Raw genomic sequence first — 26,346 nt, forward strand, 5'->3', positions numbered from 1 at the left:
CCAGTGTTTTTCACCTCTTGCTGACTTGCTACCTGAGAAATTCACATGTATGCTTCCTATGTTGTTTTCTATTTGCCTATTTTTTTAAAGTAGAAGTAAACACTTCATTATTTCCATACCTATTACCTTATTCATCCTTTACCCCACACTGCCAGAAACACCTTTTCTTTACATTTCTTGGTCGGCCCAAATTCTGAAAAGCTCCTTTGCTCTAGGGACTGGATGGAAGGGTTAAGAAAAACCTCACTTCGACTTTAGAGTTCCCCCTGGGACAACCTAGTTGGTGCGACCCGGAAACTGTTTTCCCTTTTTGTAAGAGAAAGGGATTGGAGAAAAACGATCCCTTAAAGTTCTGGCTTTCTTCGATCCATGTATCTGGGCCGGTTCCAAGAAGATATCTTAAAGGAACAGGAATAAAAAGATGGATAGCAGCGTTACGAGTTTCGGTGTGGGTGGCGAGCATAGGAAAAGACAAAGCTTGAGCTTGGCTGTCTCGAGTCCCCTAGTTGTTTTTGGTCAGGCGGCGCCGCGGACACCTTTGCTCCGCGGTGATTGGCTCGCGGCGGGGGCCTCGTGTTTGTCCAATATGGCGGCGCCCAGTGGCAGTGTGAACTGTGAGGAGTTCGCCGAGTTCCAGGTGATGGGTTTTTTTTCGTGTGGCAGGCGTGCCCCTTCTTTTGTTCTGGGCCCCTGTTCCCTGCTCTAGCTTGGAAGGGAGTGCGGACCAGTTGGGGCAGAATCGGGCAGTTCAAAACTCCTTTTTCGAGCCATTGGAGGTCATGGGGGCACAGCTTGGCCTTAGGGAGTGAGGGTGCTCCATTGGGGTCATGGTTCTCCCTGCGACTCCCAAGCCTTGATTAACTGCACCCAGGAACGCCAGGTGGTTCCTCGGCGGTAAAGCTGAACCCAGGCCGAGTGGGTAGGGGTTTTAACAACATTTTAGCCATCCACTGAACTCACTTCTTAGCTTCTGCTATTCTTCTCCTACTTTAAGTTAAGCATTTGTAGATGAGAAGAAACTGGAGGAGAGGTTACTTTTTTTTGTTTTGTTTTGATAAAGCAAAAACTTGTTTTACTATTGTGGTAGGGCAGAACATTTGGAGCCATGGAGGGGTGATTAATTCTAGTACTTGCTCTGGTTCTCTGCCTCCTAATCCTTAGAGAGAATGTAACATTTAGGAAATAGGCTCTTTTATATATTCAAACGCCAGAGGTCCAGGGCAACTTATTAACCAATGAATTAAAGAACAGGGTGTCTAGATTTCGACCAAGCTACTATGACGTTATCTGTTCCAATGTAGGCATAAATGTGCCACTGCCTAGATAGAGTTGAATTTAAAAATCGTGACTAGGAGTTCCCGTCATGGCGCAGTGGTTAACGAATCCGACTAGGAACCATGAGGTTCCGGGTTCAATCCCTGGCCTCTTTCAGTGGGTTAAGGATCTGGCGTTGCAGTGAGCTGTGGTGTAGGTCACAGACATGGCTTGGATCCCGCGTTGCTGTGGCCCTGGCGTAGGCCGGTGGCTACAGCTCCGATTGGACCCCTAGCCTTGGAACCTCCATATGCTGCAGGAGCGGCCCTAGAAAAGACAAAAAAAAAAAAAATCGTGACCACACAAAGGTATTTTTAACTAAAGATATTGAAAAATGATTGCATGTATCATTGACCTCTGTCGTAAGCATTGTGCTTTGAGCTGTTTTGTAGAGAGTGACATTTTTGAAGATAATCGCGACAGACTGAACTATTGACAAACATTTGGCCGAAGAAGTTTCTTGTTCTTTTTTTTTTTCTTTAGGGCCACACTCAGGGCATATGGAGTTTCCCAGGCTAGAGGTCCAATCAGAGCTACAACTGCTGGCCACAGCCACAGCCACAGCAACACAGGATCCAAGCTGTGTCTGCAGCCTACACCACAGCTCACCGCAATGCCAGATCCTTAACCCACTGAAAGAGGCCAGGGATTGAACTCAACAATCTCATGGTTCCTAGTCAGATTCATTTCTGCTGCACCACAGCAGGAACTCCCAAAGAAGTTTCTGTGGGATCTTTCAACATTATATACCCCTTCTTCACCACTTCAGCTGCTCAGATTAGATCAGCACAAGACAGCTGATTTCAAATGTGATCACAGTGCCCCTATTTGTAAAAATCTTTAAAGATAGAAAAAAGAGTGTTGGTTCTGGAGTTCCCGTGGTGGCGCAGTGGTCAACGAATCCGACTAGGAACCATGAGGTTGCGGGTTCGATCCCTGCCCTTGCTCAGTGGGTTAAAGATCCGGCGATGCCGTGAGCTGTGGTGTAGGTCGCAGACGCGGCTCGGATCCCGCGTTGCTGTGGCTACAGCTCCGATTAGACCCCTAGCCTGGGAACCTCCATATGCCGCGAGAGCGGCCCAAGAAATGGCAAAAAGACAAAAAAAAAAAAAAAAAAAAAAGAGTGTTGGTTCTAAGGTATGTGGAATATTTAAGGTTAGTCAGCCCATTTGTGGCCTTGGTATTGTCACAATAATATTGTGATGTAACTTGAGTTAATGAGCTCAGATAATTGAGCAGTGATAACAGTCAAGTGTATGGTAAAGAGCTCTGCTTAGGGAATTGGAAGTACAGGAGTCTAATACTACGCCATTAACAGCTTTGGGACCTTGAGCTAATCACTTAACCCCTTCCAGAATTAACTTTTGAATCTGTAAAATAAGATTATGTTAAGTAATATTTGAAACTGCTTCCGTCTCTATTTGAATGTCTACAACCAAATTTCACAGGATCTCTTTTAGCTTTAAAATATCCAACAGTGGGAGTTCCCGTTGTGGCGCAGCAGTTAATGAATCTGACTAGGAACCATGAGGTTGCGGGTTCGGTCCCTGGCCTTGGTCAGTGGGTTAAGGATCCGGCATTGCAATGAGCTGTGGTGTAGTTTGCAGATGTGGCTCGGATCCCTTGTTGCTGTGGCTGTGGTGTAGGCCGGTGGCTACAGCTCCGATTCGACCCCTAGCCTGGGAACCTCCATATGCCATGGGAGTGGCCCTAGAAGAGGCAAAAAAATAAAATAAAATACCCAATAGTGTTTAAAAAACACTTTGATTTCTCTTTTGGAAGGTCAGATAAGATGTAGTAAGTGGAGCAAAAGCTAAACTGTCTTGCAGAGCCATTTAATTCGCAAAGATAATGGAAATAAAAAGATCGCAAAATCAGTCTCACTAGTGAATCTGAACCATGCATCTAATTTCAAGGTTATATGACTAGGTGTAAACTACTTAACGTGGCATACACGTCTTTTAAAATCCAATCCCAAAGTTCTTCTACCTAGTTAAATCTTTCGCCTGCCCCTATTCACGCATATTTCTCTCTCCTCAACCCCTGCCACTTCCAGTATACATTTGAATTCTGCCCTCCAGCTACACAGACCTACTTTTCCCTGAACATATGATGTTTTGACATTTCTGAGCTTTTTCTCGGCTTGACACCCTGAAATCCCTTCTTTCTAACCCTGAGACCCAGTTCCTGTATCGCCTGAGTAAAATCAACTACGTAGTCTTTCCTAGAATGTTTAAGTCTTGGTATTTCTGTTAGGAATACTTATTTATTTACATACAATCGATTCTGAGTTGTTGGGTAATAAGGTACAGACTCAATAGACTATTTTCTAGCATCAATGATGGTGTCTTTTGCAACATGGCTAGCTGCTCTCTGTTCTTGTGCCTGGGAGTGCAGAGGATTCAGAGGACTCTAGTGGTTTACAGGCAAGTCTGTATTTCTGGCTTGGGGGAAGTACAGTGTGAGCATTGTTATAAAAATGGAGTTTGAGAAACCATGTCTTCTGGAAAGAACACCATGTGAATGGGATCTACTTCTGGGTACCTTCAGGCAGAGAGTGAGAAGAAAGGTTAAGAAATTCCAGATCATTCTGTAGATTGCATTTTAATTTTGCTATCACATAATAGACCTTTTACCACCACCCTTCCCTCATATACTTTAAAAGCGTCCCAAAATAATAAAAGGAATGTACTTAAGAATAACCTTAGGAGTATAGTGTAATTGTAGAGTCGATAGAAAGTTTTCTGTACGCCTCCCTGTTACAAGATATGGTTAGTCCTTCAGTATTGGAATTGCCTTCCAAGAGGGTGAGGTTTTCACCAACAATTACAGATAATACATAAAATGCAATTTGAGGATAATTTTCAAGGGTCAGCCTAAAATTAGAGATTCATTATATATCAGAACCTCTTTTTATTTTGAGGAGAATGAACGCTAGGAGAGGTTGGAGGCACTGCAAAGCTTGGAGAGTCATCTTTTGCTATGCTTTGACATTTAGAACTGATTAGAGTTCCAGATCCTTTACAAAGATGTAGTCTTCAGAGAGACACTGAGCTGTGTATGCTTTTGCATCATCTCTGTGGACATGTGTTGCAGTTTATTGTGTGATAATCTGTTCAGGGGTATCTTCTGTATATTCTTTTGGTGAATTTGTGAGAAAGAGGTTATGCCATTGGAACGAGGCATCAGAGAGGTAGTAATTCCTTATGAATGATAACACAGGGTTTAATGGCAGCACTTTTGTGACTGCTTTAACCTTCAACTGTCCTCAGGCTGTGTGGGCTGCTCCAAGCTTTTCTCTAGATCCTCTTGGACTTGGCTTAAGAGCGCTGACATTTTTTGTACTGAGAAGAAATTTGTGCCTGGTGTGGTGGTTTATAGTTCTTTTCTTTCTCCTTTTACAATTTTGAAAGAAATTCCTTCCTGGGTCTTACCTCACTTTTCTATTGTCTTTTCTGTGACATTTAAGAATAACACAGTCCTCAGCAATTCCTGAACAAGTACATTATCAGTTTAGAGATTGTCATTATATTGTCTCATATTTAACACTGTCTAGTAGAACTTTATGTGATGGTCAAAATTTGTGTCCAGTATGGTAGCCACTAGCAACATGTGACTTTTGAGCACTTGAAATGTGCTCAATTAGTGCGACAGAGAAACTAAATTTTATTTATTTATTTATTTATTTATTGGCTGTGCCTGCCACATATGGAAGTTCCCAGTCCAGGGATTGAACCCACGCCACAGCAGCGACCTGAGCCACTGCAGTGACAGCACAGGATCCCTAACTTGCTGCACCACACTAGGAACTCCTAAATTTTAAATTTTATTTAGAATAACTCCATATTCTAGAGTTCCTTCTTGACCATTGACCCCTTTCTTCCCTACAGTCTCCCTCAGTAATTTCTTTTTGTCTCATGGCTTTAAATAATATTAATTTGTTAACATAACTTCAGCCCGGTTCACTGTCAGACTGATATTCACCTTTTCTTTGGCCACACCTTCGGCATGCAGAAATTTCTGGGCCTGGGATCAAACTGGTGCCAGAGCAGCGACCCAACCCCCAGCAGTGACAATACTGGATCTTTAACCCACTGAACCACCAGGGAACGCCCACCAGTTTTCTTTTTTGTAGTACTGTTTTTAGTACTGAGATTGTCTTGTTTATTGGGGCAATTGTTTATTGTCTGTCTCCCCCATGAGAATTCTGCTGTATAAGAGCAAGAACCTTTGCTGTTTTATTTACCGATATAGTTCTGGTGTTTAGAATGAAGGCTAACATGTACTAGATATTAGTAAATATTTCTTGAACAAAAAGTGAGTTAATGAATGAACTCTGGTCTCTAACTGCTGCAAGTGTTTAAAGAAAGATTGCTAAGGGAGTTCCCTGGTGGCTCAATGGGTTAAGGATCTGGCATTGTCACTGCTGTGGTTCAGGTTGCTGCTGTGGCATAGGTTTGATCCCTGGCCCTGGAACTTCTTCATTCCAACAAAAACTTGGTCTAAAATGTGTAATTTAAACCTTAGCCATGGAGTTCCCGTTGTGGCGCAGTGGTTAACGAATCTGACTAGGAACCATGAGGTTGCGGGTTCGATCCCTGGCCTTGCTCAGTGGGTTAAGGATCTGGCACTGCCATGACCTGTGGTGTAGGTCGAAGACTTGGCTCGGATCCTGCATTGCTGTGGCTCTGGCATAGGCCTGTGGCTACAGCTCTGATTAGACCCCTAGCCTGGGAACTTCCATATGCCGAGGGAGTGGCCCAAGAAATGGCGAAAAGACAAAAAAAAAAAAAAAAAAAAAAAAAACCCTTAGCCTCAGAATCAGTTGAATTTAGATAGGGAAAAGAAGAGAGAGATTTTAAAGATTTTTCTTTTTTTTGTTTTTTTTGTTTTTTGGCCACATCTGTGGCATGTGGAAGTTCCCAGGCAGGGGCTCAAACCCTTACCACGCTAGAGACCCAAGCCACTGCAGTGACAACGCTGGATCTTTAACCCACTGTGCCATAAGGGAACTGCTGTTTTTGTTTTAATAGACAAGTTGTAGGGGGTAAAGTTGGCAGGGAAGGTCCCTGTCTGCTACTTACCTATTTATTGACTCTCTAAATAGTGCTGACACCATTTGTTAGGAAATTGCCACTTATTGACATTATATATACGCTACTGTACATAAAACATTATTTAAAGTAGTGGTTGCTTAATGAATATGTTGAGATTATCCGCTAAGAATTCCAGCTTGTAGAGAATGATGATACTATTGGCAAAAATGGAAAGATACAAGAAGAGAGGATATGACAGTGAAGTTGGTTTTAGGCCTGACATTTGCATGTTTTTATTAGTCTAAATTATGAGGCTTCTACATATTGTTTTACTTCTAAGTTGAGATCTAGAAAAGGCCATTAAATTACTAATTAAAGATTAATAGCCTGACAGGAATAGAATCCAGGCTGCAGACATAGACTGAATGGTCTCAATGGTTGTTGTAATGGGAAACACCTAACTTCATTATTGGGGAAGTGGTCAAATAGATTGTGATACTTTCCAGACTAGAATATTTATGCAACTATTAAAAATGTCTTCAGAGTTCCCACTGTGGCACAATGGGCTCGGCAGCATCTCTGCAGCACCAGGACCCAGGTTTAATTCCTGGCCTGGCAGAGTGATTTACAAGATCCAGCATTGCCACAGCTGTAGTGTAGGTTGCAATTGGTGCTCAGATCCGATCCTTGGCCCAGGAACTCCTTTTGCTGTGAGGGTGCTAAGAAATAAATAAATAAATAAATACGTCTTCAAAATAACAAGAGCAAAATGCTCATGGTATAATTTAGTAAATTACAACTTTTAAGTGTTATGTAACATCTCAATTTTATAAAAATAGTCGTAGTATTACTAATAGTTTACTATTCATAGGGAAAACTAAAAGGACATCTTAATGTTAACTGATTTATTTAAAATTTGTTTCTAATTTTTCTAAGTGATTGTATAATACTTTAATCATAATAAAAGTTTATTTTTATAAATGGATGAAAGAAATGAAGCTGTTGATCTCAGTCACAAATTTAAATTTGGCAAAGAAATAAGTTCTTATAATGAAGGAAGTAGAGGATCAAGCAGAGATGCTTTTTTTTTTTTTGCTTTTGAGGGCCACACTCATAGCATATGGAGGTTCCTAGTCCAGGGATCTAATTGGAGTTACAGCTGTCTACACCACAGCTTACAGCAGCACCAGATCCTTAACCCACTGAGCAAGGCCAGGGATCAAACCTGCAACCTCATGGTTACTAGTCAGATTTGTTTCTGCTGTGCCACAACAGAAACTCCAAGTATTTTTAATACATACTACTATATTTTTTTTTTCTGGGTTCTGTATATCTTTTATTTATTTATTTTCTTTCATATCATCTTTTTTTTTTTTTGGTCTTTTTTTTGCCTTTTCTTAAGCTGCTCCCTCGGCTCATGGAGGTTCCCAGGCTAGGGGTTGAATCGGAGATGTAGCGACTGGCCTACACCAGAGCCACAGCAACGAGGGATCCGAGCCGCATCTGCGACCTACACCACAGCTCATAGCAACGCCGGACCCTCAACCCACTGAGCAAGGCCAGGGACCGAACCCGCAACCTCATGGTTCCTAGTTGGATTCATTAACCACTGCGCCACGACGGGAACTCCCCATCTTTTTTTTTTTAATTACTCAATGAATTTATCACACCTGTAATTGTACTATGATCATCACAATCCAATTTCACAGGATTTCCATCCCATAAACCAAGCACATACCCCCACCCACCAAACTGTCTCCTCCAGAGACCATAAGTTTTTCAATGTCTGCGAGTCAGCATCTGTTCTGCAAAGAAGTTCATTGTGTCCTGTTTTCAGATTCCACATGTCAGTGAAAGCGTTTGATGTTGGTGTCTCATTGTATGGCTGACTTCACTTAGCATGATCATTTCTAGGTCCATCCCTGTTGCTACAAATGCCAGTATTTCATTCCTTTTAATGGCTGAGTAATATTCCATTGTGTATCTGTACCACATCTTCTTGATCTACTCCTCTGTCGATGGACATGGAGGTTGTTTCCATGTCTTGGCTATTGCAAATAGTGCTGCAATGAACATCGGAGTACATGTGTCTTTGCGAGTCGTGATTTTCTCTGGATAGATGCCCAGGAGTGGGATTGCTGGCTCAAATGGTAGTTCTACGTTTAGTTTTTGGAGGCATCTCCACACTGTTTTCCACAGTGGTTGCACCAATTTACAATCCCACCACCAGTATACTAGGGTTCCTTTTTCTCCACAGCCTCTCAGAACTTCTTGTTTTGTAGCCTTTTTGATCATGGCCATTCTGTCTGGTGTAAGGTGGTACCTCAGTGGTTTTCATTTGAATGAGTGATGTTGAACATCTTTTCATGTGTTTTTTGGCCATCTGTGAGTCTTCTTTGGAGACCTATCTGTTTAGATCTTCTGCCCATTGTTTGATGGGGTTGTTTGTGTTTTTTTTGGCATGGAGCTGCAGAAGGTGTTTATAAATTTTGGAGATGAATCCCTTGTCAGTTGATTTGTTTGCAAGGATTTTCTCCCATTTGTTTCTTTTTGTTTTTGCTATCATTACTCTAAGAGGTGGATCTGAGAAGATGTTGCTGTCGTTTATGTCATGGAGTTTTTGGCCTATGTGTTCCTCTAAGAGTTTGATAGTGTCTGGTCTTATATCTAGGTCTTCAATCCATTTGGAGCTTATTTTTGTGTATGGTGTTAGGGAGTGTTCTAATTTCATCTTTTCCATGTGGCTGTCCAGTTTTCCCAGCACCACTTATTGAAGGGGCTGTCTTTTCTCCATTGTATATTCTTGCCTCCTTTGTCATAGATCAGTTGGCTGTAGGTGGGTAGGTTCAATTCTGGGCTTTCTATCCTGTTGCACTGATCTCTATTTCTATCTTTGTGCCAGTACCCTACAGTTTTGGTGATTGTTGCTTTGTAGTACAGTCTGAAGTCCGGGAGCCTGATTCCTCCAGCTCCATTTTTCTTTTTCAGGATGTCTTTGGCTATTCTGGGTCTTTTGTGCTTCCAAACAAACTTTAAAATATTTTGTTCAAGTTCTGTGAAAAATGTCCTTGGTAATTTGATAGGGATTGCATTGAATCTGTATATTGCCTTAGGTAGTAATACATACTAATATTGAATGTTAACTTGTTTTCAACACGTACAGTCCTAGTATTATACACTTCCATTTTCTTGATGACTTTTCAGTGATTGTATTTTGTTTTGTGGGACTAAGGTAAGGTGGGCTTGGATTAAAAAGGAAAGAGAAGGCTGTACTGCTGGAAAGCTCTCGAGTTTATATTTTCTAGAGGCAGGAGGTAGCTGATGCCTATCCTTTCTCTAGTGACAAGTAACAAGAAGTACTCTAATGAAAATGTGGGGAGAAGGGACTATGCTGTGTTAGTATACTGATCAGAGTCTTTCTAAGTCCCCTGCCATTTTGGTGTTATTTTTATTTTGGGAGTTTTTGCTTGAGAGTTGAAGCCTATTTTATAGGGGAGAGATCCTTGGGTAATGTGAACTTGGGTTACTGAAAATAGATAAAACTGATTTCTACTTTCTGTGAACAAGAAAGCTACAAAGAGGTTTGATTCCTTTTCTAGCAGCAAAATTTATTTTTGTTACAAAAATAATACATAATCGTAGTAAAAAACAAAAAGCCTGAAAGAGTATAGATTAATTTTTGCCAGCCAATCACTGCTGATAGTTTCTTGTATATCTTTCCAGAAGTTTTCCATCTGGCACATTTTACTTTATTTATTTTGGCTGTGTGCAAGGCATGTGGAAGTTCCTGGGCCAGGGATCAAACCCAAGCCATAGCAGTAGCACCACACTTTAGATGATAGAGGGAGTAGAGCAAGCAATTACGTTGGTTTGTTCTGGACAATTTGAGGTAATCAGGTTCAGTAGAATCCTTTATTTATTACATGCTGGAGGTGGAAAGAGCACACAGTGTTTGTTAAGCACTGTGCCAGCAAACGGAGTTTACAAATGAATGAAACAGTCTTTACCCTTCAGATGATCACATTTGGACCAAGGAAAAAGAGTTGGGCCAATTGTCAAAATTACTATTACATAACCTACCTATCATTCCTGTAATAAAGATTTTTCTGTGGTTGCACTATGTATTGGATGATTTCTGCACTCCTAAATTGCTGGCTTGTAACATATTCAAGAGTTTTATTTATTTATTTTTGTTAAAATGCGTCTTTTCTAATCACCTAACTTTCCATTCAAGTTATTATTGTTTTGTTTTAAACATGTATAGGAATTACTCAAGGTGATGAGGACGATCGATGACAGAATAGTACATGAATTAAACACTACGGTTCCAACAGCTTCCTTTGCAGGGAAAATCGATGCCAGCCAAACCTGTAAACAACTTTATGAGTCTGTAAGTGTATCTTTTGAGTCTTGTCTTTTGTGCTTCCTTTATGCCTTTCTGTGCGGGTAAAATAAGATACTGACTGGCATATAATTAGCTCTGAATGATAGAATGACATCTTCACGTTTTCTTGCCCACACCTGAGGGTATGTGTAAGTTTTGATCTGGCTTCTACAAACTAAAGAAAGTGTGTCATCTTATACACAAGCCTAAGAAGAGATGGTTCTAATGAATGAAAGCAGCCGGATGTTTTTGGCTCCCTCATGGGCAGCCACAAGGAAACCTTGTGCACTGGGAAATGAAGGAGAGAGCGCAACAGTCAAATAAAACAGTGAAATAAGAGCAAGGGCTTTGAGTGAATCAATCCTGAGAAGCCAGACAGCTGACATAAGGAAGAATTTAAACCCTTCACACTTTCTATGGGGGCAGAAAACATCATCTTAAAATGGGTCCTTGTGCTTGCCTTCTGGGGAGATGATCCTGAGCAAGTGAATCATGGCATTTATATATATGTTATATGCAAGCTGCACCTACCTCCTCAGCCTTTGCCTTTTGGGTTATTGTGCTACTTTCTTACTTTGCTACATGTCTATGGTTAAGTTGGTTTTACTGAATGATTCATGTTTAGAGGGGAAAAAAAGAAAAAAAAGAAAATACCCTTAAATACTGTTTCAACTCTTCCTGCACAGAAGAAAAATAAATGAAGTGGCAAAAAACAAACAAACACCTCTATAGTTTCTGTATCTTCTTTCTTCCCTCACTCATCAGGAAGAGGAAAAGAAGCATTTGGCAGGAGAGAAGGAAGAGTGGCAGAAAAATTTTCCTTTCTTGAGGCTTTGGTTTCTCAAGTGTTTTTTTTTTTCATTGCCTCTTAATTCCCTTTTATTTATCTTTTTCATTTCCAAAAGCAAAAGGATATGGTGATGTGGCTAAGTATCTTTTATAGTTTACTTATATTTTTTATTAACTTGGGAGCTAGTATTCAAATGGCATTTGCTCTTTTAGGCTCTTCCCCAAGATTACTGTTTGCATTCATATATGTATTACCTAAAACTTAAAGTCCACTTCTCAATTATGAAAAAAAATCAGTTTTGAATAAACTTATTCATGTCAATTAAATTTAAAACATTAACTGTTGAGGAGTTCCTGTTGTGGTGAGAGGAAACAAATCTGACTACAAACCATGAGGTTTCAAGTTCCATCCCTGGCCAAGCTCAGTGGATTAAGGATCCAGCATTGCCAAGACCTGTGGTGTAGTTTGCAGATGCAGCTCGGATCTGGCGTTGCTGTGGCTATGGCGTAGGCTGGCAGCTGTAGCTCTGATTAGACCCCTAGCCTGGGAACCACCATATGCCACGGGTGTGGCCCTAAAAAAAAAAAATTAACTTGATATTTTTATTCTGCTTTTATATGAAGGTATATTATTTTGTTGAGTGGTCAGGTAATTCAGAAAATTGCAAGGTTGTGGACTTTAATGAGTAGACTCCAGTATTAGAAATAGAGAGCATGGGTCCAAGGCCTGATTTATTGTGAGGTTGTTTGCCAGTTCACTTAGTTTCTTTGGGTAGCTCTGTCTGAGGAACTAGAAATTTGTGGAGTTCCCATAGTGGCTCAGCAGTTAACGAACTGACTAGCATCCATGAGGACGCAGGTTTGATCCCTGGCCTTGCTCAATGGGTTAAGAATCTGGCCTTGCTATGAACTGTGGTGTAGGTGGCAGATGTGGCTTGGATCCTGCATTGCTGTGGCTGTGGCATAGGCCGGCGACTACAATGCCAATTGGACCCCTAGCCTGGGAACCTCCATATGCCACAGGTGTAGTCCTAAAAAAAGACAAAAAAAAAAAAAAAAAAAATTAGAAATTTGTAATCACTTTAGTGATTCCCCTTACTACTAATACAATCTATCAATTGTTTCCATTCACAATCTTTTTGTTAACCTATAAATTTATAGTATAGTGATTAACAATGTGAATTCCAACCTTTTCAAAGAGTGGGAGGGGCTGGGAGCTTGGGGTAAATAGATGCAGAATGTTGTCTTCAGGATGGATTAGCAATGGGATCCTGCTGGGTAGCACTGAGAACTCTGTCTAGTCACTTATGATGAAACATGTAATGTGAGAAAAAAGAATGTATACATGTATGTGTACCTGGGTCACCATGCTGTACAGTAGAAAAAAATATATATATAAAGAAATAAAAATGAAAGTAAATAAAAGCTATAAAATATAAAAAAAAAAATGTGGATTCCAGACTTAGATTAAATCTCACCTCTTTTACTTCCTAGCTGGGTGACCTTGAAATAACCGCTGACTTAGCTTCCTTATTTGTAAAATAGTATCAAAATAATACCTAGTTCGTAGGGTTTTTAGAGAATCAAGTGAGTTAATATAAAGCGCTTCTATACTAAATGTGTTACATATAAATGCTTGGTGCTTCTATTATTGTTGCTGTTATTTCTTATCCCTTTGTTGAACCAGGATAAACTTGCATACTAAATTTCTATTTTGTATATTCTTGTATATGTGTTTAGATTTTCTCTGTATCATAGAGGGATCTAACAACATGAACTACGTGTAAAGGATTGTGGTTTTGTTTGTTTGTTTGTTTAGGGCCACACTCACAACGTATGGAAGTTCCCAGGCTAGGGGTCGAAGGGGCTAGGGATCAAATCAGAGCTGCAGCTGCCAGCCTACACCACAGCTCACAGCAACGCCAGATCTTTAACCCACTGAACAAGGACAGGTATCAAACCCGCATCCTCATGGATCCTCTTTGGGTTCATTAACAGATGATCCACAAAGGGAACTCCAAAGATTGTTTATCAAATAGCTTTGTTCTGGGAGTCAGGCCTGCGGCAGCGTGCCCATAATGAGTACCATTGAGTTCCTATAAATGTTGTCTCAGATAAGAAGTGGATCTCTATGAAACATCCAAGTTGTTTACAGTCACCCTGTCTTATTTTAGTCTGTGACCCTTTTATAGCCAAGGAAAGAATATTTGCACTCTCTAATGATAATACTTCTTCATGGAAAAAAATCAGCAAAGTTATTATAAAGCACTGATTTTAGAAAGTCCAAATCTCAAGAGTATACTCTTAGTAAAAATAATTTTAGTGAGATCCCCTTATTAGAGCATATTCCTTCAATCCATGAAGTTTATCTAGCTTTATTGTTTACTCTTTAAGATAAACATCAAAATCCATACTGAACTATTAAAAAGTCTGTGAACTTGAAACATTGCTTTACAAATGCAAAACTATTATTAGTGTCATAGTGATTGATTTAAAGTAATTTTAACACTATCTCTTTTATATAATGAACTTTTGGAATATATGTTTAAACGGTATGTTTTTCCTTACATCCTTTTGTCAGAAGTTCTGGAGGGAGATTTAAAGCAGGCAAAAAGTGCCATGACAAAAACTTGTTACATTTTTTAAAAGTTTGAGGTATAATTGAGGTATAGCATTATATGTTTCAGGTGTACAACATAGTAATTTACAACTTTTTAGTGTTTTGTTTTTAATGATAGTTAAACCAAAGGTCATTGTCAGGATTCTAAAACAAATGATCTTTGGGAAATTAGAATTTAATTTAGGAGTTCCTGTCGTGGCGCAGTGGTTAATGAATCCGACTAGGAACCATGAAGTTGCGGGTTCGGTCCCTGCCCTTGCTCAGTGGGTTAATGATCCAGCGTTGCCGTGAGCTGTGGTGTAGGTTGCAGACGCGGCTCGGATTCTGCGTTGCTGTGGCTCTGGCGTAGGCCGGAGACTACAGCTCCGATTGGACCCCTAGCCAGGGAACCTCCATATGCCGCGGGAGCGGCCGAAGAAATAGCAAAAAGACAAAAAAAAAAAAAAAAGAATTTAATTTAGAATCAACCTTTGTTCTAAAGGTTGATTCTAAAACACCAAAGAAAGAAAAACACCAAAAAAACAATAATCAGAAAGAACACTTCAATTATATTTTCCTAAAAGGCAAAAAAAAAAATTGTTTTAAAATAAAATTAAAAGATAACATTTTAGACCAAAAGAAATTCTCATAAATTATGGTGAAATAAAAGTGGGACATTCTAGATATACCTTCTTTATTCTACTTTTGAATCATTTTCCGCCCCACTCCAAATGTCTTCATTTCAAAATTGCTTACCCCAAGTCAAAGGAAGTATGGTTATGATATGGTTATCATTCAAGATTTTTCACCTCAATCCAAAGGCCTTGCCTTTTACTTCAATGAGTTTCTTAATAAATTTTATCTCAGTTCCTTTGATAAGTGCTTTATGTATCAGAAATAATTCCCCTGTGACCAGATCCTTAAGCATCTGATACTAATGAGGTAATAATAAGCCTGGTTTTGTGTGATGTTTTTCTCTGGTAGCCTTAGGTCATACAGTTTTAGTACTAGTTACCAAGCATCCTCATTCTCTGACAGACATGTGCGGAAGTCCATGCATTTTCCTCTTACGTACACTCTTGATTGTGAAATTTATTTTGAAATTTATTGATGGTCATGAAAACCAGACTAAAATAATTGATAATACTGAGTAAAAGATGATTTGCCCAGTAATTCCTGTTCACATGGGAGTGGGTTCCCTGCGGGGCTAATCTGAAGGATGAGTAAGCAGGAGGGTAGTCTGCATGTAGAAGTGTATCCACAAGGAAGGGGCCAAGTTCAAGAGGGGAATAGTGCAAGAAGGCCCAACCAAGGCAGGAAAACTGTGTGGTGAGAGACCAAGAGAAAAATATTGAACAGTTTAATATATATAATTTGAATTTGATTTTAAAATATAGATAGAAAAATAAGAATATTATGATAGACTTATAGTTGGTGTTAATGCTGTTTTACTAATTGCTGGGGGTTAGACAAAATGCAAAGTAATTAAATAGCATCTGAGCAATTTATTGAGTAATGTTGCCTCTAAATTTTAGAGGTGGAAAGGATATTAGTGATTATTTACTCATAATCCATAATTTTACAAAAGAGTAAACTGAAGCCTGGAAACACTAATTATTTAGCTAGTCTCGCACAACTGCAGGGAGAGCTTCTTAATTCTAAGGATGATTATTTTCTTATTCTGTTTTAGGAAGAATAGTTCTGTACCTTAATGGCTCCTTTAATTTTCTGTAATTATACCTGAAGGAGTTAATAAGTAACAGAAGCAGCATATTAGCCAATAAATATGGGCCTTGAGGCGGTCCTTGTGAATCCTAAATGTTGCAATGAAAAAAATTAACATATTAGAGAAATTTACTGTAGGCAGGGTTAATGTCTGGTAGACAGTTTAATTTTCTTCCTTCAGATGGGTACAATTTATATTAATGCACTTTTAATATTGCCCTCTAGAAATGTAAAGGTTTGTTCTCTCCTGGTGTGTATTAGACCAGTAGTTTTCAACCACAGGGTCCAGATACAATCATTTAAGAGATGCATTTTAAAATAACTCATGAGGAATGCTTATAAAATTTTTATATAAAACTTACGTAAAACTAAAACCTGTATTTTGTTTTATTTTTATTTATTTATTTTTTGTCTTTTTCCCTTTTCTAGGGCCACTCCCATGGCATATGGAGGTTCCCAGACTAGGGGTCTTATTGGAGCTGTAGCCGCCGGCCTATGCCACAACCATAGCAATGCGAGTTCCAAGCCGTGTCTGTGACCTACACCACAGCTCACAGCAACGCCGGATCCTTAACCCACTGAGCAAGGCCAGGGATCGAACCAGCAACCTCATGGTTCCTAGTCAGATTCATTAACCACTGCTCCACGACAGGAACTCCAAACCTATATTTTAAGTAAAATGTAGGTAATGGTTTGATTTTCCCTATTACAACTATCACTAGCATGGCATTAAGATATCCTCTCTTTGGAGAGAAGAAGGAATGATATATCATGACTACATGGAGCAAGTCAACACTTAAGTTGGAGGTGAACCAGTCTTACTTATAATGGCAATTGCATGTTATTTTAATATTTTGCTTTTTCTCTATCCCAAGTTTTTGGTGTATCATTAAAATTTGGCTATGATCCATGGAAGTGTGTTTCAAACCTGACCGTTATACTTCATGAATCAAGGCAGAAAATAGACATAAATTATTGTATTGGATTTGTCACAGTAAAATGAAGGCTAATAAAGAGTTTCTCTGTCAGGCACCCTTACTTCCTGTCAGCACACACAACTGATGGAACCTGTAATTTCTACTCCATATATAATTTTTTCTTGTTTAATACTTGAAAAAGAAAAAAACAACTTTAAAATCTCAAAAAGGATTCTGTGTGACATAGGTAAATATAGCGTTCTTTGTTTTTCTTTGTTGTAACTAAGAGCTTCTCTATGGCACTTTACAATTTTTTGCACTTGTTGACAATGTGAAGCTGAAAAAAAAAAAAAAAATGGAAGGAGCGAAAAGAGGAAGAATAGCAATAGGAAGTGGCCCTGAGGCTTTGTGAAGGTGAGTGTAAGATAGAGAACACACTGATGCAGCAATGGGTGAGAGAGGGGTTTGGGGAGAAGGAGGGTGAAAGGAAAAGCCCAGCAGGAGTTGTGCAGAGGAGGAGCAGGAAGCCCTGGAGTGTAGTGAGGAGGAAGACAGCCCCACCTCTTCACAGCCTCCCTCACAGCTGCTGATTTGATCTCACTCAGCACAATCTTCTCTTCCGTAGCTTCAAGTTTAAAAGTCGTTTTGGAAAGTATACATTTCTGTAGTCTAAAAATAAGAGTGAAAAAACCCAAAACACTGAAATGTGAAAAATTGGTATGATTTTTCTCTTTTCATTCCTTTGTTGTTTTAGTTGATGGAGGCTCATGCCAGTAGAGACAGAGTCATAAAAAACTGTATAGCTCAGACCTCAGCAGTAGTCAAACAACTTCGAGAAGAGAGAGAAAAGAATTTGGATGATTTAACGTTATTAAAGCAACTTAGAAAAGAACAGACAAAGGTAAGTTGAACAAAATTTACATTTCTGAGGCAAGGTTTCCAAACTTAGCCTTCAAAATAAAGACAGTTTTCTTATTTATCTTTATGGCCACACCTGCAGCATATGGAAGTTCCTGGGTCAAGGATCTAATCCAAGCCTTAGCTGTTGCAACACCAGATCCTTTAACCCACAGGACCAGGCTAGGGATTGAACCTGAGCCTTCGTAGCAACCTGAGATGCTGCAGTTGGATTCTTAACCCACTGCATCATAGTGGGAACACCTAAAGGCAGTTTTTAGTATGAACAATTCAGAGTAAGATATGGTTATTACTTAAAATGACCAGGAGATTAATACTTCACTTTTAGTGAGCTTTATCTTATTAGATTTCGGGGGTGATTTTTGGGTTTTGTTGGGTTTTTGTCTTGTTTTTTTAGGGCCTCACCCACGGCATATGGAGGTTCCCAGGCCAGGGGTCGAATCTGAACTGTAGCCACTGGCTTATGCCACAGCCACAGCAACTCGGGATCCTAGCCATTTATGTCACCTACACCACAGCTCACGACAGTACTGGATCCTTAATTCACCAGGTAAGATCAGGGATGGAACCCATGTCCTCATGGATACTAGTCGGGTTTGTTAACCACTGAGCCACGACGGGAACACCATAGATTTCAGTATTAATTGGTAAATTAATGTACCTTTCGTGAACATATGTAATGTAGCCACTTTAGCTAAAAGAAGTGTGTAATTGTATGTTATTTTTATTCCATAATATATTCTTCAGTGAAAGGTAAAAGGATTCGGAGTTCCCTAGTGGCTCAACAGGTTAGGGATACAGCAGTTAGGGATCTAGCGTTATTACTGCTGTGGTGCACTTGGGAACTTCCTCATGCCATGGGTGTGGCCAAAAAAAGATTTTAAAAATTAAAAGATTAAAACAGACTAACACATCAAAAAATCCAAGGAAATGACGTTTGTGTCTGTGTTTTGAGGCTTGACTTGAGAAGAAACGTTTTAAAAGTATATTTACATTTTGAAAATAGTTACCTCTGGTTTCATCTGTAGAAATCTGCTGAAATGTAATATAGATTTTTAACTTCAAGATATTATCCTCTTTAGCCATAAAAATATAATACTATATAAATATAAGCAGGTACACCAGAACCTCATTATGTTTATTTCTTTGCAGTGGAGAAGGTGCTGTAGGTCTTTGGCTCTTTTCAGACTCATTGGTTTCCACTTTATCTCCCATCCCTGCGGTTTTTCCCTTTTAGGAGAATACTCAGTGTCCACTGAGTGGTATGTCAGAGGGAGCTTCATTTTCCTAAAGTTGGCTCCACTGTAGGTGGGGTGTGGACCTCAGAGTTGACAAAGCAGAGCCATCTTTAGAGCCCTTAAATATAACATGTCAAGAAGACAGTTAAAATGTATAGCACACTTTATTATGTGAAACACATTGCTGTCTTTCAGGAGAGGGGGCTTAAGGGGTAACTTTTTATTCTGATGTAACTTCAGGCTTACAGAGAAGTTGCAGGAATAGTACAAGGAACTCCCTTGTACCCTTTACCTCTATTCATTTATTTACATTTTGCCCCACCTGCTTTACAATTCATACCCTCCACCCTTCCTTCCCCTCCCTTCCCTGTCTTCTTCTCTCCTCCCATGCAGATTTTTTTCCCTTACCATTCTGAGAGTATATTGGGCACGTTAGACTCCTTTACCCCTACAAAAGTTGGTTAGTTCCTAAGAACAGGGGCTTTTTCTTCCATGACCACTGTATAAATCATGTCTGTATTTTAAGATGGCATAATAGGTAACTTACTGATCCTTGCGTGTCAGGTGATTGAAAATCTAGTGTGGGATGGAATCATGTTTTCATACTCAACAAGTTGTGAAGTTTGCTCTTTGTTTAGTAGATGTAGCCAAACTTCGAAAAAGAGACCTTGCTGTCTCTCTCAAGCTTTTGTTCTTGTAGCTGCATGCCCAGTGAGTGTGTGCACTTCTTAGTCATCTCACTCATGTACTATGTCTCATTGGATGCAGGATTCATCCTACCTATCTTTACTGTTCTCTTTGTTCATGACAACTGCTTCAGGCCTGTGTTCCGTAACTGCTCATTCATCATCCAGTGGCGGGTTCTTCAGACAGTGAACTTAGGCTCTAGTGACCATCTTTGCCTACCCTCAGTGTTTAAGAAGGCTTTTGGATAATTTATAAAAAGCTTGTTAAAATCTAGTTGTTTTTGGATTTTGTATTTTAGCAGGTTCTTGAAGTATTGACAAAGTGCAGGGCAGGGCTGTTAAATCAGAAACTGAAAAATCACTATTTGCAGATTAAGTCAAAGAATAGAGTGACTCTTGGAGTTCCCATTGTGGCTCAGTTGTTAACAAACCCAACTAGTATCCATGAGGATGCGGGTTCCATCCCTGGCCTCGGTCGGTGGGTTAAGGATCTGGCGTTGCTGTGAGCTGTAGCATAGGTCACAGATGTGGCTTGGATCCTGAGTTGCTGTGGCTGTGGTGTAGGCTACAGCTCCAATTGGACCCCTAGCTTGGGAACCTCCATATGCCACAAGTACGGCCCTAAAAAGATAAAAGACAAAAAAAAAAAAAAAAAAAAAAAGAATAGAGTGACTCTTGTTAGCAGAGAACAAAGTTCAAACCACTGAGTGTTTGGGGAATGTGTCACACAATTTTGTCCGCCCTCAATCCTGCCCACATGCCTTTAGAGCCCAGCACAATCACTGCAAGAAGTTTTAGAAACAGCCAGTGAGTTAAGAAAGGTAGGTTTCGGAGTTCCCGTCGTGGCGCAGTGGTTAACGAATCCGACTAGGAACCATGAGGTTGCGGGTTCGGTCCCTGCCCTTGCTCAGTGGGTTAACGATCCGGCGTTGCCGTGAGCTGTGGTGTAGGTTGCAGATGCGGCTCAGATCGCGAGTTGCTGTGGCTCTGGTGTAGGCTGGCGGCTACAGCTCCAATTAGACCCCTAGCCTGGGAACTTCCATATGTCGCAGAAGTGGCCCAAAGAAATAGCAAAAAAAAAAAAAAAAAGAAAGGTAGGTTTCTAGCCTGTAATAGTGCATTGGACTAGAATAGAGAGTAATTATGAGTAGTATTTAAGCAAATAAGGAAATGTGAATTTTTTTTTCAAGTTTGCTCTGAAGATTGTGAAATCAAAAAGAGACAGCTCTTAGAGATGTTCCAGCTCTACCTCTTCATTTTCTTTTCATGGAAACAGACTCAGCGATACTAACATCCCTAAAGTCACAAGCTAGTAAGTGGTAGAACTGGGACTTTAACCTGCCTCTTCTGACTTTGGATTAAGTCATGAAGTCATTTTCATTAAATTGTGACTAATTCTCTAATAGTCAAATTCTAATTCCATAAGTGAACATAATGTATTTACGTACAGTGACGCTAGTCTGAAAGTTCCCAATTCGTTACCCAAATCCTTAACTTAGAAAAAGCACATTCCTTGTTGGAACTGTATATACTTACTGTCACCTATTAGCCTTTGAGAGGAAGTTTACCTGTTTAAAAACCCAGATCCTCAAAAACAACCATCTCAAAGGCAGCATTTTGTTGGTAGCACTGAAATTGTGTTAGAAGCTGGCTGGGTTGTAAAGGTAGACAGCTCAAAGGAAATAAGTCCCATCTACCAGTTGGTGGTTTTGTAACCTTATGAATTAATTGTTCTAAAATGTCTGATTTTGAGTTTTTAAAATGGAGTTGATACTTCTTGTATTTTTTTTGAGGGGGTGAGGATTAAATTATATAATATATGTAAGAGCTAGCATATTGACTGATACAGAGTATCAGTTTCTTTCCTTTATGAGTCTCTGGGGCTCCATGTTTTAATTAAGGGAGTTGGGAGAATCTACATTCTTAAGTGGCAATGCATTCTCTTTTTGGACAGTTGTAATTGTTCAAAGGTTTTCTTATTGTGAAGATCTGTCTCCCGGTAGCATGTAATTACTTATCCTTAATCTTCCCTCTGGAGCTATATAGGATAAGTCTAAACCCATATGTACACCACAGCCCTTCATAATTGACAGCAATTATGAAGACTGACTGTGTTGTAACATCCTTTGAAGTTATTACTTCTTTGGCAGAAAGTCCAGGCTTTGACAGAGCGGTAGAGCAGGGAAGCTTTAGTGATTTCCGGTCTCAGACCCGGGTTGCTCTGGTGTAGTCAGCAGGCTTTGTTGCCACTCCCTAGCACCTCAGAAATACTGTCCTTCCCTTTATTCATGGTTTTGGTCTGATATACTGGCCCCACAAGGAGCATTGAATTAGTACCAAGTCCAGTTTTATGTTTCTTTTGTTTTGTTTTTAGGACCATATCCATGGCATATGGAGGTTCCCAGGCTAGGGGTCTAATCAGAGCTACAGCTGCCAGCCTACACCAGAGCCATAGCAACCTGCACCACAGCTCATGGCAACGCTGGATCCTTAACCCACTGGGCGAGACCAAGGATCAAACCCTCAACCACATGGCTCCTAGTTTGGATTCACTTCCTCTGCGCCTCACCGGGATCTCCTGGCATTACTTTTTTGATGAAGTAATTAGGTTGGCAGTTTTTTTAATTAATTAATTTATTTTTAAATTTAATTTAATTTTATATTTGTCTTTTTGCCATTTCTTGGGCCGCTCGCGCAACATATGGTGGTTCCCAGGCTAGGGGTCCAGTCGGAGCTGTAGCTGCCAGCCTATGCCAGAGCCACAGCAACGCGGGATCCGAGCCGCATCTGCAACCTACACCACAGCTCAGGGCAATGCCGGATCGTTAACCCACTGAGCAAGTGCAGGGATCGAACCCGCAACCTCATGGTTCCTAGTTGGATTCTTTAACCACTGTGCCATGACGGGAACTCCCAGGCAGTTTTTTTAAAAGTTAGACTTTTAGCGTTTTTAGCCTCAGACCTCTGGCTGAATGGTAAAAGTGTGGAAAACTCATGCCTGTCTAGATCACTTGGACCCCTTCTCTGTGTTTCTTCTTGTTTCTTTTTTCTTTTATTCAAATCAAGTTGCCACCTCCTTGTCCTTTTTTTGGGGGGGGGGTTCTTTTGTACTATCTTTGCAAATTTGTATTGTATTATAAGATCAATAACTAGACTGGTGTTATTGAGTTCGAGTTCAATAAGTCTTACCAAATTGCCCTCCATAGAAGTTGCAACAGTTTGTACTCCTGCTAAAAATATGTATCTTTTCCCATACCCTCCTCACCAATACTAGGTTTTATTGGGCTTATCAGGTTTCTTCTTTTAAAATTATTTTGTCATATTATGGCTTCACTCACATTTCTTTCTACATGAGTGAGATTGTGCATTTTAAAAATACGTTTATTTACTATTTATATTTCTTCTCTGAACTACCTGGGCATTTGAGATTTTTTATCAGGTTTCTTCTTTTAAAATTATTTTATCATATTATGGCTTCACTTACATTTCTTTCTACATGAGTGAGATTGTGCATTTTAAAAATATGTTTATTTACTATTTATACTTCTTCTCTGAACTACCTGGGCATTTGAGATTTTTTTTTTAAAGCTCTTAAGGTGATTATAATATGCAGCAAAGCTTGGGAACTACAGCTTTATAAGATTTAGCAATTGATTAAATACGAAGAGAATGACTGTCAAAGAGATTTCAACATCTGGCCAAAGTATTACCATTAACAAAGAGTGCAAAAGCAGCAGCTGGTTTTGTAATGGCAAACATTACAGAGTTTGGGTTTAGTTCTTTAACTTTTTATAACTTCATTTTTTTTTTTCTTTCTCACAGTTGAAATGGATGCAGTCAGAACTGAATGTAGAAGAAGTGGTAAATGACAGGAGCTGGAAGGTATAAAATAATGTTGGTTCTTGGAGAGAACTAGGATAAAAGCAGAATTAGCAAAGGGAAACTGGGAATGGGAGGAGAGTGAGGAGTGCACTGGGCTCTTAAGAATAAAGATCCTTCATTGGTAAGCAACTGAAGGTTTTAACTTTGGAAGGGGGTGTGGTTAGCATCCAGTAGATCTATCAGATAAAAAGTAGCTTTACTGTCATATGGTAGAATTGTGTAATCCTCATGTGGAGACATTCTGTATGTTTCCTAATACTAATTTGAGAGAGTTATTGCTTGTTACCTCAGAACCTTCAACCAGGTTATTTGTTTAATTTGGAGCCCAGTTACTTTCCATAAATTTTTATATCATTATCTACCCTTTACAGTTGCTTGTTTTCAAACAAGTTTCAAATCATGAAACTTTTTTTGTAAGTGGTTTTACTGGTATGTGATAGTTGGGTGTTTTTGGCTCCTAGATTCACATTGGCTCCTTTTTTCCACCTAAGTGCTTGGGGACCAGGATCTCACGACTTGAACGTAATAAAAAAATCACAAAATTTTCACTTCAGATTTCTGAACAAGGATGTCTGCACATCCTCTCTAAAATTTCAGAGATTTCCGATGGACAAAAATCTATTAAATCTGAAAGAATGAATTGCAAATTCTGTTTTAGCCTTTGAAATTAACCAGTAGAAGGGGGCTGAAGCCAGAGGGTGGTTAACTGAACCAAAACCTAAAGTGCATCCACTTGTAGGGCCATGAATACATTGCAGCATGCCAATTCAATTGCCTTGCTTTATCACATTTCTTTATCCTATTCTCTTTGCCAAGATTTCCTTTTTCTGCCCTTTCCAGGTGATATGGTGTTCACCCACTGAAAGATTTAGGCAACATTTGTCCACTTATATTTTCTGGAGAGATAGCATGTACTCTTGGGATGGGATGCGGGTGGGTACAATGAACATCTAGTTTGGAAATCCCAGTGCAGAAGTTGATGTGTGTAAAATGTATTATAGTGGGAAGAGTGAAGCATTTTTAGACTTGATCATCATTTAAAAGAAAATATGGTCCCTCCCCTCCACAGAAAATGAGGCTTCTTATTTCCAGGGGAGGGAATGCAGCCATGGTGCAATATTCCAACAAAAATTGTTGGGAAATTCGTTAGGAGAAGGATTCAGAGAGGTTCAGTGAAGTTCTATAGATCATGGCAATCAGTGTGTCAAGACCAGTCCTCTGAAATCTTCTCTGGTCCAAACACTGGGAACTTCAGGGAGATGTCAGGGCTGGGAGCTCTAAGAGGAAAAGGGCAGAAAGAGTTATATCATTTCTGCATGGTTCATCTTAATTGTGAGACACATATGCCAAAGAGCATGTGACATGTGGTATTTAAAGAATATGGATAAAATGAACGTGTATCCACCACCCAGCTTAAGAAATTACAGACCAGTACCCTGTGTTGCTTTTTCTCTTCTTTTTATGATAGTCCTCATTGGCCAGCATGGGTTAGTTTCTTTGGGGGGTCTTTTTTTTTTTTTTTTTTTTTTTTAACCTTAAAATGCCTTACATCAGTAAAGATTGAGGGTAAAATCTGTTTTAGATTTGTACAAATTTTTAAAATTTTAGACACAAGATTAAAATTTAAGATATATAGTAAAATTATACCTTTCAACGCTTTCTTTCCACCACCCTCTTTCCCTTTCCTCTGAAAGGATAGATATGCTTTCAGACATTTGCACTTTTTAACATTTTATGTATGTGTATGTATACATGTGTGTATACACAAACACACACACACACACAATTTCCCCCTTTATCAGACAAATGGAAGGATGTTGTCCACACTTTGATTTTTTCCCTTCATATGTCTTGGAGATCTTTTCAAATTAGGACATAAAGAGCTTCCTTATTCTTTTTTATGCTGGCATTATATTCCAGGGAATGGCTGTATAAATTTTTGTTATTGACAGTCAGTAAAACTCACGGTCCCATATGGACAGACACTCAATCAGAGAATGTTCTTTTAACATTTAGGATGTGTTATTTGTTTGGGTGTTAGGAAGTTTGGTAAATAAAACATTATATAAATTTATGTAATTTCGCAAAAGACTCATCTCCCTTCAAGAATATGAAGAAGGATCTGGCACTCATTTAGAAAAGCATGACAGATATCTAAATAAGTTCTACATTATATGAGGATTTTTAAAAAGCTTTGTCTTAAACTTCTTTTAGCAATTTTTGTCTAACTGTTCAAAACACATCCAAGATACGGAACTAAAATGTTTATTAGTTATTAAATAGACTGGCTTGTGACGATTTGTTTCCTTGCGTAATTTAAATTCTATGACAATGTTGAAATTATCTTATTAATGAATATCAAGACCTTCTGTGCTCTTTGCAACGGGTGAGTCCGTTTGCACTGGTGAGGAAACACCTCTCTTTCCTAAATCTGTTGACCTGGGACAGAAAAGGTTCCTCCCACCTCAACCATGCCAACTTTAGTTTAATTCCGGGCCTAGGTGATAGAGGATGGCTCATTGACCTTTGTTTCTGTTCACATATCTTAGGTATTTAATGAACGCTGCCGAATTCACTTCAAGCCTCCAAAGAACGAATAAAAAGATACTGTTTTTAGAAAAGGACCGGGTCATCTCATGAAAGCTGAGCATGACAGACATCAACACGGTGGTCTTCCTAGGAAGATTTCTGAGCCAAACGTCCAAGACCTTTTATTGATTTCAGCCCCACCTAGCCAAGAGCTCCAAGTATAAACGATTCTGATAATTACGGAGAAATCAACTGCTATTTTATACTGATTCTGTACAAAAAAAAAAAGATGTTTTGTAACTATTAAAATAATTTTCTGACTCAGTGTA

General features: G+C 39.4%; 1 protein-coding gene across 1 annotated transcript; it reads left to right on the top strand.

Annotated features, from left to right (window-relative positions):
* CCDC58 (coiled-coil domain containing 58) lies at positions 314-26,346 on the top strand. Its single transcript, XM_003358793.4, has 5 exons — positions 314-637; positions 10,615-10,740; positions 17,519-17,665; positions 23,429-23,488; positions 26,038-26,346. Exons 1-5 carry the CDS (start codon positions 422-424, stop codon positions 26,086-26,088), a joined length of 600 nt encoding a protein of 199 aa, XP_003358841.2. The 5' UTR covers positions 314-421; the 3' UTR covers positions 26,089-26,346.

This window comes from Sus scrofa, chromosome 13 (genome assembly GCF_000003025.6).
Source record: "Sus scrofa isolate TJ Tabasco breed Duroc chromosome 13, Sscrofa11.1, whole genome shotgun sequence".
Classification (NCBI taxonomy): Eukaryota; Metazoa; Chordata; class Mammalia; order Artiodactyla; family Suidae; genus Sus; species Sus scrofa.

What these genes read in the sequence shown, in the direction of transcription:
- CCDC58 (XM_003358793.4), top strand. Translation starts at nt 422, where the DNA reads ATGGATAGCAGCGTTACGAGTTTCGGTGTGGGTGGCGAGCATAGGAAA. An exon ending in AGGAGTTCGCCGAGTTCCAG is followed by an intron (nt 638 to 10,614) that starts GTGATGGGTTTT and finishes AAACATGTATAG; the next exon opens with GAATTACTCAAGGTGATGAG. An exon ending in TAAATGACAGGAGCTGGAAG is followed by an intron (nt 23,489 to 26,037) that starts GTATAAAATAAT and finishes CACATATCTTAG; the next exon opens with GTATTTAATGAACGCTGCCG.